This window comes from Sardina pilchardus, chromosome 12 (assembly GCF_963854185.1).
Source record: "Sardina pilchardus chromosome 12, fSarPil1.1, whole genome shotgun sequence".
Classification (NCBI taxonomy): Eukaryota; Metazoa; Chordata; class Actinopteri; order Clupeiformes; family Clupeidae; genus Sardina; species Sardina pilchardus.
In genome coordinates this window covers 10,835,678-10,853,336 of record NC_085005.1, presented here as the reverse complement: position 1 = coordinate 10,853,336, position 17,659 = coordinate 10,835,678, and the positions used below count along the sequence as shown (strand labels likewise).

Here is a 17,659-nt window from a genome sequence, read left to right as displayed (position 1 = left end):
CCTGCCCCACTCATCCTCACTTCCTGTTGTGTGTGTCACCAAGCTCTGATGAGAGGTGACAGACCCATGGGGTGTCATAGCAACATACTAAACGACGGTTTGGCCTCTCCCTATTTCCTGTGCTCTATCCCTCGCTACCTACTCATGCCCTTGTGTCTGTGGCTGGCAGGGGTCATGCTTGCGAGTGGGCATAAATTGGGCCTAATTGGCTCATGCTGAGCCTCAAAGATCCACGCCAGCATGGGACTCAGGCCAGCTAAACAGGCTCCCCTTTACGGGTGTGTGTGTGTGTGTGTGTGTGTGTGTGTGTCAGCTCAGGCGTGTGTGTTCAGCAGAAAACCTTATGTTACCTTTGTGTGGCTTCTCCCGTCTCCTTTAAAAAAGAAAAAAAGAAAAGTTTATTTTGTTTTTCATTGTGGAGCCCCGTGCAGCTCTGCTGGTGCACCCTTTGTGCATGAGTTGGTTAGTGGTTCCGTGCTCAGGTGCGGCAAGCAGATGTTCATTTGCAAACACTGCAAGCTCCAAAAGAAACCAGAACAAGAGCAAGAAAGAGAGAGAGCGGGTGAGACAAAGAGAGAATTGCAGAAAGAGCGCTGACAACAACAGAGGCACAGACAGAAAGAGAAGGCTTCCAAGTTGCTGTTTTTTTGGGGGTTGTATTTGAAAACAATTGTTGGTTGCTGCGCTCCTATTTTAGCAGGTTACCACCAGACATCTAGAGGCCTGCATGTCTCCACAGCCCACGTTGGTAGCAGAGTCAGTTAGCGTGTTGGCTAGCGGCTGCCCTAACCAAGGGGATTTACGATAAAGACCAGAGATTGACTTAAACAGTGTTCCATCCTCTGTGGCATTTAGCTGGTATCAGTGGGGGAAGAAGTATTGGGCTTCACACTTCAGTAATCTGATACTCTGTCTGTCATCTGTCTGATCTGCTATTGAGACCAGCCTCTAACCAAATCTTGGAGATTGTGACATAGTGAGCTCTCACTTCCTTCTCTCACAGGATAGTACTCTCAGCCACCTGTGTGTGTGTGTGTGTGTGTGAGTGTGTGTTGAAATTATGCCCCCTCACCCCCACCAGACCGCATCTGAAGCATTTGACGTCGCACTTTCCGGGCGAGAACAAATGTCCCACCTTTCAGAGAGACCGGTGGGCTAATCCCTGTGTGTACTGTAGTCTGTACTGTGCGTCGGGATTACCGCTGTCTGATGGGCAGATGGAAAGGAAACCCAACTTGCGGAATGATGAAGAGCAAATGAGGGAGAGAACTAATTCAGTCTGGTTTAATTCACCACCACACCAGCCTTCGTTTTCATCTGATCTGTAGATGTAAAGTCTCGTGGTGAGGTCACGCAGGTTACTTCCTCAGGTATTGTCCTCTGATAAGGCAGAGAGAGAGAGAGAGAGAGAGAGTCACTGTCCGGAAACCTACGCCATTTCCTTCTGTTTCCTCCGCTATTGTGGGCCGATTTGCATGTGGAAGGGCCCCTTGCAAAACGAGATTTAAATAAATGTGTGTGACTGAGTGTGCTTGTCAGGCCAAGGCTGTAGATAAATCACTTCAGGTTACTCTTACCTCATGTCATTTCCCTGACCACTTGTTTGAATGACTGAGGTTGGAATAAACCTTGTCGGTTTGTGTCTGTATATTTGTGGTGGTGCCATTTGTGGCTTGTTATGAGGGAAATGTAATGTGTTGTTTAAGGGAGAATATTGTTTTGACAGTTACCGTGTTTATAGTTGTATTGTTTTGACTGAATTGCCGTTCAACAGAGAAGGGGACATACCACAGTGTGTCTGCAGCGGTTTGTGTTATTCCATTTGAAGGAACGCATTGTCCTGTCATAGCATAAGGTCTGTCTGGGAGACTGAGAGCTTTGTGTCTATTGTTTAGGCTGCAGTTGCAATTAAGTGAGATGATGGCATCTGACTGACTTTTCTGTTATACCGTTGGTCTCATTAATTCGAAGCGTAGGCAGAAGGCTGCTCTGGAAAATATTAACTTTCTCTGTATATTTGTGTTTGTCAGAGATTGTTCAAAGATGCCATTTGGCACAACATTCAGTTTCTCTATTAACATTCTCTTTTGTCATTTGGTTGATCTCATGTTCTAGATACAGGCTATTTACAACATATCCTACTGGTCCAAGCCATTAGCTCTTAGCAGCAGTTTTGGTTAAGGCTTGTAGATCTTCCTTATACAGCATGTGTATTGCAGGTGTATGGTGTTGGTGACGTTTCAAGAAAGAAAAAAAAAACTCTTTGGAAAAAAAAACTCTTTGGAAAACACTGTGGAAAAGCCATTATGGAAATGTCTACTATACACAAATGCAGATGCTTACAGTAATGTCCTGTGTATTAGCCACATTGTGTATAAGCCACAGGACAGTGTTTTATGCAAATTAAGGAAACAAGCCACATTAATACCATATTAACTGCCCCCGTATTATATTCAGCTCATAGCTGAAGAAATTTTGCAAAATCAATGTGTGAGCCGCGGTTAACAGTTGGGAAATTACAGGTACAAATGCATTTTTATCTGAAGTATGACAGTGCTGGTGCATGAGAACATGAGCTCACACACACACACACACACACACACACACACACACACACACACACACACACACACAGAGACACTTGGATTTGGCATAGTCAGGGCGTGTTTTGCCAGTGCATGAGAGCCACACACAGACTCTAACTGTCAGGGCGTGAGGAGCCTGTGGTCAGAGAGAGAGAGTAACCGTCGAGAGTGCATTGGCATGTACCCGCTGGCCCGTAACTGTGTCCGGGTGTTGGTGACAGCGCCCCAGCCATTATTCATGAGGGGGGAGATTAGAGCCACGGCGTGTCTAACGAGCAAACGTCCAGCGTCCAGCGCCCGCCTCACTGCTCCGAGTCTAAGATTTCCTGCCAGCCTCTGTTTTGGTGTTTCCACAGTTTGGTACAGTACGATATGCAGTTATTTGCACTGCCGTTGTCAGAACTTGCGAATGGTGCCAAAGCAGCCCGACTCACACCATACCGTTTTTTTTTTTGATACCGTTCTGTTGGGGTGCCCAAAACCTTTTAAACCCATCACGTTCCACAAACCACGTGCCACTGATGTGGTCGGAGAAATGTCATGGCCCGCGTACCTGTGTTGTAATCACCATTCTCTGTTTTTTTACATTTCAGTTTCCGGAATGTGGGTTCTTCGGCATGTACGACAAGATCCTGCTCTTCCGCCACGACCTCAACTCTGACAACATCCTGCAGAGGTTGACTTCAGCCGAAGACATCCACGAGGGGGACCTGATTGAGGTCGTTCTGTCTGGTAAGCGTCAACACAGAATGGTCCAGCGTACACCTTATCTTTGTTCAGGTGACCGCGGCGTGTGAAAGAAACTGGACGTGAAGGAGACCAGAGACGTTATCACGGTGGGAGGCTTAAAGAATTTGGGTTTGACATCAAGGCGTCAAAGCGTTTTACTTTAAATTAAATGAGCTGAAAATACGTCTGCTCTCCATTTCTGACACTCGAGTTCAGAAGTGGACTTTGAAGTTTGCAGTACGTGCAGATTGTCCTCGAATCAGCTCGCACAGAAGAAAGCACAGCCCCACATCACTATCAGTGTCTCTTCTCTTTCCCTCTCCCTTCCTGTAGAGAAGCTCTGGTGTCAGGATGTGTAACAGTTTAACTTAGACAGTGTAAACACAATAATCCTAGCCAGTTTTTCCTTGGAATTTGCAACACCACTTGCCGATTTCACGTTATCTCCGGGCTTAGCTGTTGTGTTGATTCAAATGGTTGGCCCGGAATGATACAGAAAATGATTTCCGTTTCACCTTACTCGTCCCTATCCAACTCCCATCCGGTGTGCGTGTCTGCTTGTCTGTTTCTTGGCCTCCCAGGATGTAATCAATAGTCCTGATGACTTTACAGCTCACATGCCACAAAAAAAGGCATATTGAGGACACATCTGCATTTTTTAAAAAGCATTCAAAGAAATTATATGATTTTAATGTACAGTATGGTTTCAGTTTATGATTCTAAACTTAATTTAAATGTTGTCATATGTGTAACGGAAGCATAAGCATAACTGGATGATGTCTTGAGTTTATTACAATACTTCAGAGGCGTGCGGCAGCATAGTTCATATACCAGTGCTAATTTTCTTGCATGCTTTGTAGAACTGTTGAAGTTTGGTCAGCGCTGCTAGATATGGTTTGCAGATTATCGTTCACAAGCCACAGTGAAGCAATGAATAAACCAGGTCATTTCACAAGCAGGTTAACCAGGAATTCAGAAAGTTGACCTTTTGCAAGTACGACTTTTACCAGCCACAGTTAGATGCCCTTAACAATGGTGTGTGTGTGTGTGTCTGTGTGTGTGTCTGTGTGTGTGTCTGTGTGTGTGTGTGTGTGTGTGTGTGTGTGTGTGCGCGTGTGTGTGCGCGTGTGCGTGTGCGTGTGCGTGTGCGTCTGTCTGTGTTGAACATTGAAGTCAACACAAGTGGCATCACCTGTCCATATCCTGTCTGCACCAGGGGGTCAGGATTTGACTGATTAGCTTCGCCGATTCGCAAGGCACTTCCTCGTCGCCATTTTCCAGAAATACATCATGTCCGGTGCCGTTTTCCTCATGCTGATTGGTGGCTGTTCCACTCTCAGCTCATGCACGAGCTTAGTGTGGGCACGAGCTCTCCTCCTGTACCTTATTGGCTAAGTAAAACGGCACCGGAAACAAGCCCCTTGCAACGCCATGTTGAAGCCTGAGAAAATGGTCAAATTTTGGCAATTTTCACTAGCCTAGCATTCCCATTGAAATGAATGGGGGGCGGTACTTGTTAACTTTCTCCAGTTCGTATAATACCTCCATGGTCTGCACATATAGAGACAAGTCTACAGATAAAGAGCCCTGTGTGGTCACTACGTAACCACTGGTTCCCGCCTCTGAAGGGCCTTTTATGTGTAGTGGGGTTTCGTAAGGGCTCCTGCTTGTGCATGATGTGGTTATATGCTGAAGAGTCTTGGTGACCAAGCTTTCACCCAGGCAGCTGGTGCGGCAAAGTCAGCATTCTACAAACATATTGACACACACACACACACACACACACACACACACACACACACACACACAAATGCAACAGACATAAACACACACACACACACACAAATACTCACACACACACACACACACACACACACACATGAACACTGGTAAGAAAGCACAAGCACAGACACACACTCTTAATCACACACACTCTCACTCACTCACTCACACACACACACACACACACACACACACACACACACACACACAAACTCGCACAGGCTCAGTCACGGTATTTCTCACAGCATCAACCACACTTAGGCTTCTGGGCCCTGACCACTTCCTCTTTGCCGGTGTGAACCATGAAGCACGGGGTGTTCTAGCTCTGCTCCTCCTCTCATTCTCAGAACGCACTCTATATACCGTGACGCTCTGTGTACATCTTGTGCTCGGAGGTTCCTGTCAACCGAGCGAGCGCCCAGTTTCCCTTTCGGCTCCCTTCATGAGTAAGAGGCCCAGACCTGATGTGGAAAAGCCTCATTTCTCCACCCCTCCACCCCTCCACCCCTCCACCCCTCCACCCCTCCATACCTCCACCCCTCCACCCCTCCACCCCGGCCGCCCTCCGCCAGACTTTCTATTGGTGGTGATTCACGGCCCAAGCAGACATCAGCAGACTGATGTGAGGAGCTGTCGTAGAGTTGTAGGCAGATGAGCGAGCACGCAATGTTTGTCACGGTTTTTCACGTTTTTTTCCCCACAGATTTTCAGTTTAAAAGAACAAAATGAGAGGAGCTTTTGCAAGATTCAAATGGCTGGTGTTTTGATATTACTGAGGCTTTAGACTTGATCTTTTAAAACTTTATTCAACCTCTGCCTATCTACAATATTTATTTTGCCAGTCATCCGTTTTGGAAAATGTTATTATTCACATACCTAATGCAAGCCACAAACAGGCCACGGTCTCTAAAAATGAACTAGGCCTAACATCCCCCATATCTCTTTTCCTGTTTTTTTTGTCCTTCAGTCAATTGGCTGTATTTTTTACTTTTTATAAGTTAAAATGATTTGTGATTAATTTTTTCTTTCTCGCGTCATCCTTATGACACTCCCCCCCCCCCCCCTGTGTGAACATTTTATCAACAGGTTTACAAGACTGTTTAAAAAAAAACAATTGTCATCATCACAACCGTGTTTAACCAGCCTTTGCTTGTCCTGTGATCATGTTGGGGCACAGTGAAATGAAGGGATAATCAGTTAGTCAATCAGTCACTCCAAACAGACAGAGGCAGAGTGTCGAGGCCTGTGGGGCTCCCATCTTGTGCTCCAATCTCTCGGGCTGCTCTTTGTCTCCGACATGTGTCTCCTTTGTCTCGGAGGCCTGCTGTGGGCTCTGGGCTCTGGGCCCGCAGCTGTAGGCCTGCCAGAGTGCCTCTTGGTGGGAGGTGGCGAGAGATTTGTCTTGGCACCGCGCTCAAAGGGCACTGCTAATCATTTCTGCACTTTAGCAGAGCTCACTGACGGATGATGTTGGCCTGACATTTGTGTGTGTGTGTGTGTGTTTTTTGTCACACATTTTCAGGCTGCTTTCCCACTGATTGTGACAACTTCACACTCAGAGAGTAGGTCCATGTATTCATACCTGCAGCATTCCACATACAAGTGTGTGTGTGTGTGTGTGTGTGTGTGTGTGTGTGTGTGTGTGTGTGTGTGTGTGTGTGTGTTTGTGTTTGTGTGTGTGTGAGCATCACAAGCATCCCCTATGTGGCTGTGTAACTGAGTCCATGATTGAGATGTTAATAGGGTGGCTAGGCTTAGTGATGCATTCATCAGCACTGCATAGCGCTGTTAGCGGCTAACCGAACTGACGTGTCTTCAAAAGAAAGGCGCCGATCATATTCACATTACCACCATAGCTCATTATCTGTGTCCCAACAACGTTACTCGCTTCAAATGGCTCCTGCGGTGTTTATAGGTTAGACCGAGCTTTGATACGGCAGCGCAACATGTGTGATGTTTTCTCCACGCTTTGTTCCCGCTTGTTCTTATGGGAAATTGGAAAATCCCCCTTCTTCCTGCGAATCTACTCCAGATTGTTTGCTCTCTGGGAATGTGGTTGCCATGGAGCTGTTTTTCATTACTACTACGCCATGCCAAAGACGGCCTCCGTGTCTGCCCATTGATAAGAGCTTGTGAAATGTGTGTGTATGTTTTTGACATCAGCTCTGTGGAGGCGAGAAGCAGAGGGAAGGTGAAAAAGATAGTGGTGAGAAATAGAGATCGGTAGAAAGATGTGTGTGTGTGTGTGTGTGTGTGTGTGTGTGTTGTGTGAGTGTGTTTGTGTTTGTGCTTGTGTGTGTGTGTGTGTGTGTGTGTGTACAGTAAAATGAAAGCATTGATGGAAATGTTGACAGAGTGGCTGATTGATTCATTTTAGCGGTGATTTAGCGGTAGGTAAGGGAAGCCGAGAGGAGGCAAGTGATAAATGGATGACAGAGTGGCAAGTTAAAAAAAGAGGAACTGAGGACTTTGTTACCAGTTTTCTCAAGTCCTGTTTGTTAGTCATTGCTCTGACTCAGCATTTACCTGAAAGACCAGCTCCAACTCCAACTGCCAGAAGGTTCATATTGAATAAGATGCTTTATATAATATGTAATATAATGATAATAATAACATACTGTGTGTTGTTGGTGGAATATGCCCCAACCAAACTGACTGGCCACATTTAATGCACAAGGACAGATTTATAGACAAGGCTAAATTATTAAGACTTCAGCTGGTTTGACGTCAGTAATGGTCTAATTTGGATGTGATCTCTTTTTTTCATACAATAGGGTTACTTTGACCTTACTAATGGGGGGTTAATCACCGTACTTTACCTTTTTATGCACTTTTATGTGAGCTGCATGAAGGTTTTTTTTTTTTTACCTGTAGCTCCGTCTAATTGAGTGTGGTGTAGTGATTATTGGAGGTTCGGGACTATTTTATTTGTTTGAGTGGTATGTAGTTGTATAGCTTCGAATAGTTGGAACAGACTACATGCATTGTTGCTTATGAAGTCTGCTACTGCACCTACACTCAAAGCCTATTTTTGCGCACAGTCCTTTACCTCCATTGTCAGGATAAAGCAATTTATTGGCACGAGTCTGTGGTACGTATGAATTGTCGCGCCTACTGTTTTCAGCACTCTGTCCGTTGTGTTTACAATCTTCAGCGCTCGCCACTGTTGAGGACTTCCAGATCCGGCCGCACACTCTCTACGTGCACTCCTACAAGGCGCCGGCCTTCTGCGACGACTGCGGGGAGATGCTGTGGGGCCTGGTGCGCCAGGGACTCAAATGCGAAGGTGGGTTTTGTACAGTACAGACTCATTGAGAGAAATAATACCTCAAGGTAAATACAGAAATTAATGAGAATAAAAGGAAAACAAAAACTCACAACTGACAAATGAGGTTTTCAGCTTATTTGATCTATCTATCTATCTATCTCTATCTATTATTCATTCATTTGTATTTTTAGGGACCATGTGAATTTTCTGCCATGAATATGAAGTGAAATAACGGGTTGCCATTTCATGCATTGTACCAGAGTTATTTAGCCTTAGAATAATGATATGGGGGAAATATCGAATTGCGATGGAATTGCGACAGATGTTGCGGTTTCGATTTGATTTGCAATTTCATTTTTGAAAGTCAAGGCCGAGTTCAATTCAACAGATTTTGCTTTAAGTTGGGCCACTTCTGTTTGGTGAGCATGCTTAGTGCAGGAGAATCACCGCATCCATTTTAGGTGAGCTTCACTGTCGGTCACGTAATGAGAAAGACATGACTATAAAAATCATAGATGTTGCAAGATTAAACAATGGGGCAGAGTTGCGAGCTGAATGATTCATCAGTGTAGGACTGCTACAATTAATCATCCTGCCTGTTCCACAGAATGTTCTAGAAACTGGAAATATTGAGGGCCTGTTTTTTTTTAAGCAAAGCGTCAGGTTTGGGAAAAGCAGTGCAGATCGCTTCCTCAGAAGTGGTCTCTCAATCCAGATGAGGTCTGTTTTTATTATTGTTTTTTTTCAACTGACCCTATGACCAGGCCCTGTGAGCTTCACAACATGCTACCTCAGCAGGTTTAGCAGCTAGGGGAACTTTGATCCCCCCCCCCCCCCCACACACACACAGCCCTCCACTGCCTCAGCTGCACATCCCACACCCCCCCCACACCGCCCCGCCCTGCCACCGCAGCCCACGCCACCAAAGGCCGAGGCGTGAGGTGTTTACACAGAGTGACCCCTCCGACAGCGATCTGCGTCTGTGGGCCTCGAATCAAAGCCCTGGGTGGCTTCCTGCTTTTTGAAAGTCGAACCTTTCAAGTTCCCCCATCATAGGCGGGCAGCAAAATTCTCTGTATTGATGTCAGACAGAAGAATGTCAGACGGCTCGATGGCTTTTGATTTGGCACAAATATATGATAGCCTGAAGTATCCAAAATCTAGTTTAGTTTTTTTTTTCAGTTAGCTCATTTATCATCTACAATCTTTCAATTTTGAACATTCTGTCTTTTTTATCTGCCTCAATGCTTGTAGATTAACTAGTTAGTGCAGTGATGTTAAATTTGTGCACGTACAGCCCCTACACTGAAGAATCATCCGCGCCCCAGAATGTTCTAGAAACAGTAAATGGTGAGTGACTGGGAACTGTAAGGAGCTCTCCTGTTGGCCAGGCCTGCTGCTGTCTGTCTCTGTAGGTCTGAGTTCTGATGGCATGTGGAGGGTTAGTCAGGGTGTTTACAGCTGTCGAAAATGAGTGCAGCGTGATCATGACGGCATATTTCATAACTCATAGCCAGTGCATGAGATCACTCGCGGACGTTCTGACCCAAAACACTCTGTGCATGTGACTGCACTAACTTGACATAGCGATTACGAAACCGGTCGACCACTAGTAGGTGCTTAAGAGTGACGGGCGAATACTGTGTCTGCAGATGAGCAGGTCGGCATACTGTCTGCGGAAGGACTGAGAATTGTTATCAGAGAACCTCGATTGTAAAGGGTTCCCTTGGCACTGGAAATTGTTCCAGAGATCTAGCTGGCAGGGAACACTTTATAAGGAGGGTCATACTTAAGAACTTCTAGTGGGTTCTGTGGAGAATGGTGCGAGAACCCCCTCAGGCTTGTGTGAGACGGAGGCAGGAATGAGGTAAGCATGACACCACTGTTGGGCCTCCTCCGCAGGGTGTGGACTCAACTACCACAAGCGCTGTGCCTTCAAGATCCCCAACAACTGCAGCGGGGTGCGCAAGCGACGCCTGTCCAATGTCTCTCTGCCCGGCTCCTCGCTGTCCATCCCGCGTCCGGCTCCCATCGAGACGGTCGTCGCGTCCCCGGAGGAGGTGAGCATGGTGTGTATTTTGCGACCTCCTTTATGCTTTTTGAAGTGTGTTTTTTTCGTTTTTTATGTAGCTAGGTTCATAAGCATGGCTCATGTTGCATGTTACAAGTGTGTGTGAGTGTGTGTGAGTGTGTGTGTGTGAGTGTGTGTGAGTGTGTGTGAGTGTGTGTGAGTGTGTGTGAGTGTGTGTGAGTGTGTGTGTGTGTGTGTGTGTGTGTGTGTGTGTGTGTGTGTGTGTGTTTCTATTTGTCTGTCTGATGCTGTCATCCCTTCCCTCTCTTTCCTCTCTTTGTTCAGGTTTTCTTTCTTTCTTTTTCAGTGATTCAAAAACTTTCTCATTCTCTTGCACATTCTCCTTTCTGTTTCTGATAGACCCACCCAACCACATGTGCACACACACTTACACAGACACACACACACACACACACACACACACACACACACACACACACACACAAACACATGCACACTCACTCACTCACACACACACACTTTTAACAGACAGACATACTGTACCCACTAATCACATAAGCATTCCAGCCTAGGGCAAATCAATGGTTTTTCCATTCAGTCAATTAAGCCGTGAACGCAGCGGTGCTGCCCTTGACTAAACTTTTACACGGCTGCTCCCACCGCACTGAAGTGGACTTTCCACTTCCACCTCCACTCGGCCCTGTCGCTGGAAATGGACTGCATTGTTTTCTTTTGACGATTCCTCCATGAACATGTTGGTGGGCTTTTTAAATGGCCTATGAATGATATTCCAACAGCGCCAGGGGAGAATGCATCTGCAGTCAGGGCTCCGTAATCTACGTGCTTAATGGAAAGCTCTCCACGGTGGCCCTCAGGGTTGCATTTTGAATAGCTACACACGCACCAGTATGCGGTTTTTATCATGCTGTTTTGTGGCCTATAGAACACATTTACATATACATTTACATTTTCTGATGCAGCAGTTAGGGTACACATTCTTTTTTTTTTTAATGACTTAGTATAGTATGTGTGCTGCCTGGGTCATTTACTGTAGTTCTGAAGTTAAGCTAGTGTAGCCTGTTCTAATGTCATGAGAGATTGGGCATATACACACACACACACACACACACACACACACACACACACACGAGAGCAACTTCTAATGCACTGCATCAGTGGGAGAGGATCAAGAAGAGAGGGTCAAGAAGTAGAATGAGCTAGAAACCTGTTCGCCCTTGTAGTTCACCCACTACAGCTTATCAAGTGCTGGTATATACTGTATATGTCAATGGCCAGCATGGCAAAGAAAGGTTTATTTAATAAAAAATAGTGGTTTTATTGATTTCTATGTTTTTTTAATATATATTTGTTTGTTTGTATTGATTTCAGTGAGGCATGTGTTTGTAAAGGTGTAGTACACCATCAAGCACAAACAATATTAGACCCAGCCGAATGTGTTTTTTATGTCGATGAAAGAAAAGACGGCATTCTAGATCAGCTATATCGGTCCTTCCTTTTCATAGCCTGCAGTGGACCTCTTGTCCACCTACACAGCCAGACAGAGAATGCGCCTCTCGTCGAGCCCAACAAGCACCACCAAGGTCGCCTCAGAGAGGCGCTCAACAAATACCTCCTTTCAGTTCAGGCCCTGGATGAAAGCGTCCACTCACTCCGTAACGATGCGCGTAAAAACATGCTCTTTGTTTATCCTCGTGTGTTTTATTATTTATCTAGCATTAATATAGCTTTTATCCAGGGCCACGGTTCTCCATTTGTTTTGTTTTTTAGCAGGATGTGCCCTACTTGACCCGTGGTGCTGTTGATTGCCTCGCTCAGTTGAGGTGCAGGATGATGATGATGAGGGTTTTATTTGTTGTGTTTGTTTGTTGTTCTGGGATAATGGGAACAGTCCAAGGCGTGTGTAATCTTCTTGTGTACTCCATCATCCTGGACTAGTAATCACTCTCCCAGCAAAACAGAACAGAAGAGTTCCTTGCGTGTGGCTCTACGGAGGTTTTCCATCAGCAAATCTTCATCTAATCAACCAATCTCTCTCACTTACTTACTTTCTTTCTCTTTCCCTCCCCCTCTCTCTCTCTCTCTCTCTCTCTCTTCTCTCTCTGTCATCCGTGCACTGTTATCTTCGCTTCACAGCTGATGCCAATCTCTCTTCTCCTCTTGTCTTTCTCTCTCTCTTCTTCTTCTCTGCTGACCCTCACGTTGACCTCTGCCCTCTGCCCTCCCCCGTTCCTCAGCAGCGCCCCCTGTTGGAGGCCGGGAAGCGCATCCCGTCCTGGAGCGGCCGCCCCATATGGATGGACAAGTTGGTCATCGGGCGGGTCAAGGTGCCGCACACCTTCAACGTGCACACCTACACGCGGCCCACCATCTGCCAGTACTGCAAGCGGCTGCTCAAGGGCCTCTTCCGCCAGGGCATGCAGTGCAAAGGTGAGCTGGCAGGGCCGTGACAAACACCTGAGCTCTCAGAGCAGAGACAGAAATATAGAGAATGTCAATATGTCCAGTAACATGAAGCTTAAGAAAAGTAGCTGTAGCTGTAGTAACAGTAGGTCGAAATGTTGCATTTTTTTCATTAAACGGGAGCAATTTATCAGTGTTGCGGACATTACATTCTTTCCTCAGTAACATGAAGCTTCCTTCAGGAATAGTGCATATATACACTGTTAACTGGTACTTTTAAGTCTTTACTATTACAGTGGAAAACCTTTGGTAATATGTATTGGACTGTGGACCAGTTGTAGAACAACATACTGTCTGTCTTAAGTAAAGTATACATTTTTGTCCAAAAGTAAAGTATATGTTATTTCTATGTGTTTTCATGTCAGATTGTAAGTTCAACTGCCACAAGCGATGTGCCTCCAAAGTGCCAAGAGACTGTCTTGGAGAAGTAGTCTTCAATGGGGGTGAGTTAGTCAGAAGTGCACTGTTTTCAGTGTTCTCTTCATCATGCTGTTGTGACGTAAATCTGCACAACCTCTGTCTCACCCTTTTATCTCTCTCCATCTTATTTCTCTCTCTCTCTCCGACTCTTTCTTCCTCTCTCTCTTTTTCTATTTCTTTCTCTTTTTTTCTTTCTATCTCACTCTATCTCTCCCTCTCTCTCCCTCTCTCTCTCTCTCTCTCTCTCTCTCTCTCTCTCCCTCTCTTTTCCTTCCCACTCCCAGAGCCTGCCAGCCCGGGGCCTGACTCTGAGGTCACTATGGAAGTGGACAACAGCGACGTGAACAGCGAGGGCAGCCGCGGCATGGACGACGCCGAGGAGGTGTCCACTCCAGAGGACAAGATCTTCTTCATGGACTCTCCCTTCATGGACGCAGACAAGGATGATGGAGAGACAATCAAAACCATAAGGTAAAAATAGTAATAATAATGATAATATTAATAATGATAAGTTACACTTATATAATGCCTTTCTAAAACTCAGTGTCGCTGTTTTTGCCTATTGATTCAGCATTTAGAATATGTTGTAGACTCATGTTACTGTCACTGTCAATTAATGTCCAATTTTATCTGAATACTGGTCTGAATTGTATCTTTATGGTGTTACATAAGATCTCATGTAAGCCCTAAGCACAATTGTCTCGACACATTTTTCATTTTTCCATATGTGCATAACTTGTCTTCCCGTCTCTGCGGCGCAGTCCATCCACGAGCACGAACATCCCGCTCATGCGTGTGGTCCAGTCCATCAAGCACACCAAGCGGCGGAGCTCCACGGTGGTGCGGGAGGGCTGGATGGTGCACTACACCAGCAGAGACAACCTGGTAAGATCACACACACACACACACACACACACACACCGTTTGGAGCGCTTCTGAAGTCAGTGTCATGTTGAATTGCATGTGTTTTTTTACCAGTAAGCCCTCTGGGCAACTACATGCAGCCTCATATGCAGGCCATTAGAAAGAAAGAGGCGGTTTTTGAAATCTCCCATCAGACCTTAGGAAAGGTTTAACTCATGTGGTAGGGGATCACAGGAGCATATTCAAATGGATTCAGTTCCACAGAAGATCAAAGATGGCCTTCAGAAGACCTTTTCGACTTGTTGAATCTATTCAACGTTGTGTTACGGGATCAGTGCTCTATTTATTCTGTTGATGCTCCAGTGTAATGTTGATTCCAGAATGTTCTGTTACAGGACGGTTGATGAATAATGCTCATAATAGCAGCACTATGTAAAAACAAATGTGAGCTCGTATAATAATGGTAATAATGATAATAACAGGCTTATCTGATAGAATTCAACATGTTTGATGGTAACCTGTTTTTAACAATGTTTTGAAATGAAAAGGCTGGGAGTACTGACAGTTCTAATGTCTTGATAATTTGTCGTACTGTATGACTGTTTGTCAAAACATTGTTGGACGGTGTGTCATGTGACCACTCACTTTTTCTTTTCGCTCCTTCAGAGGAAGAGGCATTACTGGAGACTGGACAGCAAGTGTCTCACTCTCTTCCAGAACGACGGCGGAGCCAAGTTTTACAAGGTACTTCATCATTCAGCCTTATCACGCTCAATTGAAACTGTCTGTGAAGCGTTGGTAATGGAAACTGCGGGCGAAATGATATGCGGGTATTACAGTGACCGAAAGGAAGGCGTGCATTATTCATCTCGTGTTTTGGAACTTTTTAGGTCATATTAGACACATTGACAGGTGTCCGCCATGCAGGCATCAGTATTGTGGGGTTTTTTTAGAACGCATTGTAGATTTAGGTTCCATTTTTGGAGACTTGGAGAAGCAGGAGCAGGTACAGTAGAGTCAGTTTTGTGAAATTATATGTTACGCCCAAGACAAACATTGATTTAGTGTTCTGTATTTCAGTCTAAGAATAGGTGTTTGAGGTGTTTTCTATGCGATGAGATTAGACTATGGGCTGTGATGATTTATATTGTGTCTGCCACCTACAGACAGGCAGGGCAAAAGGGCGGGTGGTTGGCTTGTTGGCTGGCTTCCCTGTGTCTGTCTGTCTGTCTGTCTCCCTCTCTCTCTCTCCTTACCTCTCTATCACTCTTTTCCTCCCTGTCTGTATTCTGTCTCTCATGCATTCCCTCCATGTTATTCCATCCTTCATCTCTTCCTTCATGTCACTGACCTGGCAGACTCCTCTGAACTTGAACCCTTCTTTGAAGTGCCTAGAGAAAGAGAAACAAAGACACTAGATGGGGGGGTGGAGAGGGCAAGTGGGGGGGGGTGGGGGGACTGTTGGCTGATTGAAGGTGTGCTTTAGAGGGGGGAGGAGGGGGGAGGAGGGGGGGGGGGGTGAGGGGTTGGAGGAGGGCTTCCCTCCGGTGCCCTTGGCCCGCTTCCACCCCCTGGCGCAGTGCCAGCGTGGCTCGTGCCCAGATCACAGAGGCACGTCCTGCCTTCTAATCAGGCCAGAGCCTGCGTCTTGATGTGGCGCGCTCGCTCTCGGCCCAACGAAACCACAGGCAGCCCGTCTGGGCCCAGGCCCAGGCCCAGAGTAGAAGGGGGAGGAGGTGGAGGAGGAGGAGGAGGAGGAGGTTCCTCTGGATGAGTCCGTGCAGCAGCGGCTGCTGCTGGTGCTGATTCACCCCCTCCGGACTGCGATTGGCTGGCCGGCCGGGCCAGTGTGCCTGCCCTTCTGGGATGGGTCGGTCTTCTCCGTGTCTCACTTTCTGTCTGCTTTCCCTCCCTCCTTTCTCTCTCGCTTTTTCCTTTCTTTTCTCCCCCCCCCCCCCCTTTCCTTCCCCTCCCTCTCATGGGACTCTTTAAAAGAAAGAGGAGGTGGAATCTGTGAAGGCACTCAGTCCGGCTCCGAGAAGCAGTTGTGTGAGGAGCTCCAGCGAGAGAGCCTGAGCTTTAGAAGCGTGCGCGTGGCGTGAAGTGAGAAGCCGCGTTTCAAACCACGTTTACAAGTTAAACCGAAACCAAGCGGGATCCCGAGGATGCACTACTAGGGCCAGTGTAGAACAGGATACTTCAACAGGATATTAAACGTTGGGAATCAACGACACTAAACCCTCCACCCCCCCCACCCCCCCCCCCCCCCCCCCAAAAAAGAAAAGAACTCAGCCATCTGTCCGTCGGTCTCTGCACCTGACGTCCTCCCTCCGCAGGAAATCCCGCTGTCGGAGATCCTACAGGTGGACACAGCCCATGACTTCCGGAGCCTGGCGCAGGGGGGCAACTCGCACTGCTTCGAGATCATCACCGACACCATGGTGTACTACGTGGGGGAGAACACGGGCGGGCACTGCCACAACCCCGCGCTGGCGGCCTCGGGCGTGGGCCTGGAGGTGGCGCAGGGCTGGGAGAAGGCCATCCGCCAGGCCCTGATGCCCGTCACGCCGCAGCCCAGCGTCTGCACCGGCCCCGGCCAGGGCAAGGACCACAGTGAGTACAGCGCTCCGGCGAGCAGGCAGGGTTGGGTTGGTGTGTGTGTGTGTGTGTGTGTGTGTGTCTGTGTGTGTGTCTGTGTGTGTGTCTGTGTCTGTGTCTGTGTCTGTGTCTGTGTCTGTGTCTGTGTGCCTATGCCTATGTGTGTACAGTACAATGAAAGGATTGATGGAAATGTTGACAGAGTGGTTGGTGGATTGTGTCTGTTTGTCTGTGTGCATGTTAAAAGAATACTGGTCATCTTCAAATTAATTGCAATATGCCACAGGTAGGAATGAGACTGTGGTTTTCCATAAGTAATTAAAATTCATTTGTTATTTATTTTATTGTTTGTACTGTTTCGATTGTTTTGGATTGGATTATTGGATTTTTAAGACATCAGAGCTATTCTGGAACATATCCGTTCACCAGATGTTTCGCGTGAAAGGGCTCTTTGACAGCTTGACTGCAGGTATGGTGTCACTCTGACACAGCTGATTGAAATCTCCCAATAAAATAAATTCCCTAGACAGTCTAGAAGAGTCAACCCAGACCAAACCGTTGTGGTACTTCTGAACTGCGCATGAGTTCTGAAGAGTTAGTGTATGATTACATCAAATTTCTTTAGGCAAGTATCCCTGTCCTGAGATCCTTCAAAAATATGAGTGCAAACATACGATACGTCTAATTTTCTAATGTTAGTAATAGTCCTATTGTTGTGTATGCTGTGTTGTCCTCTTCTGTAATCCGTTATGTCAGTTTAGCCACGCATATTAGACTGCTCTAAGCAAGAGAGATGAGCGCATCCTGTCAGGTCAGCTGAGGTGGTGTCACTTTCAGAAATGGACCCTGTAATCTGGGTGCTTCTCCCCTTCCACACCCACACGTCTCGTGCATTTAAAC

At 46.5% G+C, this 17,659-nt stretch overlaps 1 protein-coding gene across 5 annotated transcripts in view; it reads left to right on the top strand.

The window, feature by feature from the left end:
* Positions 1-17,659, top strand: part of LOC134098438 (serine/threonine-protein kinase D3-like) — a 42,373-nt gene that overhangs the window by 16,831 nt on the left and 7,883 nt on the right. For 3 of the 5 annotated variants that reach the window (XM_062551485.1, XM_062551486.1, XM_062551484.1), the window contains exons 3-11: positions 3,179-3,317; positions 8,251-8,382; positions 10,267-10,433; positions 12,652-12,844; positions 13,243-13,320; positions 13,582-13,768; positions 14,059-14,182; positions 14,828-14,905; positions 16,498-16,774. In XM_062551485.1, coding sequence (XP_062407469.1) covers positions 3,179-3,317; positions 8,251-8,382; positions 10,267-10,433; positions 12,652-12,844; positions 13,243-13,320; positions 13,582-13,768; positions 14,059-14,182; positions 14,828-14,905; positions 16,498-16,774 — 1,375 coding nt within the window. The remainder of the gene's footprint in view (positions 1-3,178; positions 3,318-8,250; positions 8,383-10,266; positions 10,434-12,651; positions 12,845-13,242; positions 13,321-13,581; positions 13,769-14,058; positions 14,183-14,827; positions 14,906-16,497; positions 16,775-17,659) is intronic. The other 2 variants (XM_062551488.1, XM_062551487.1) reach the window with 2 other exon arrangements.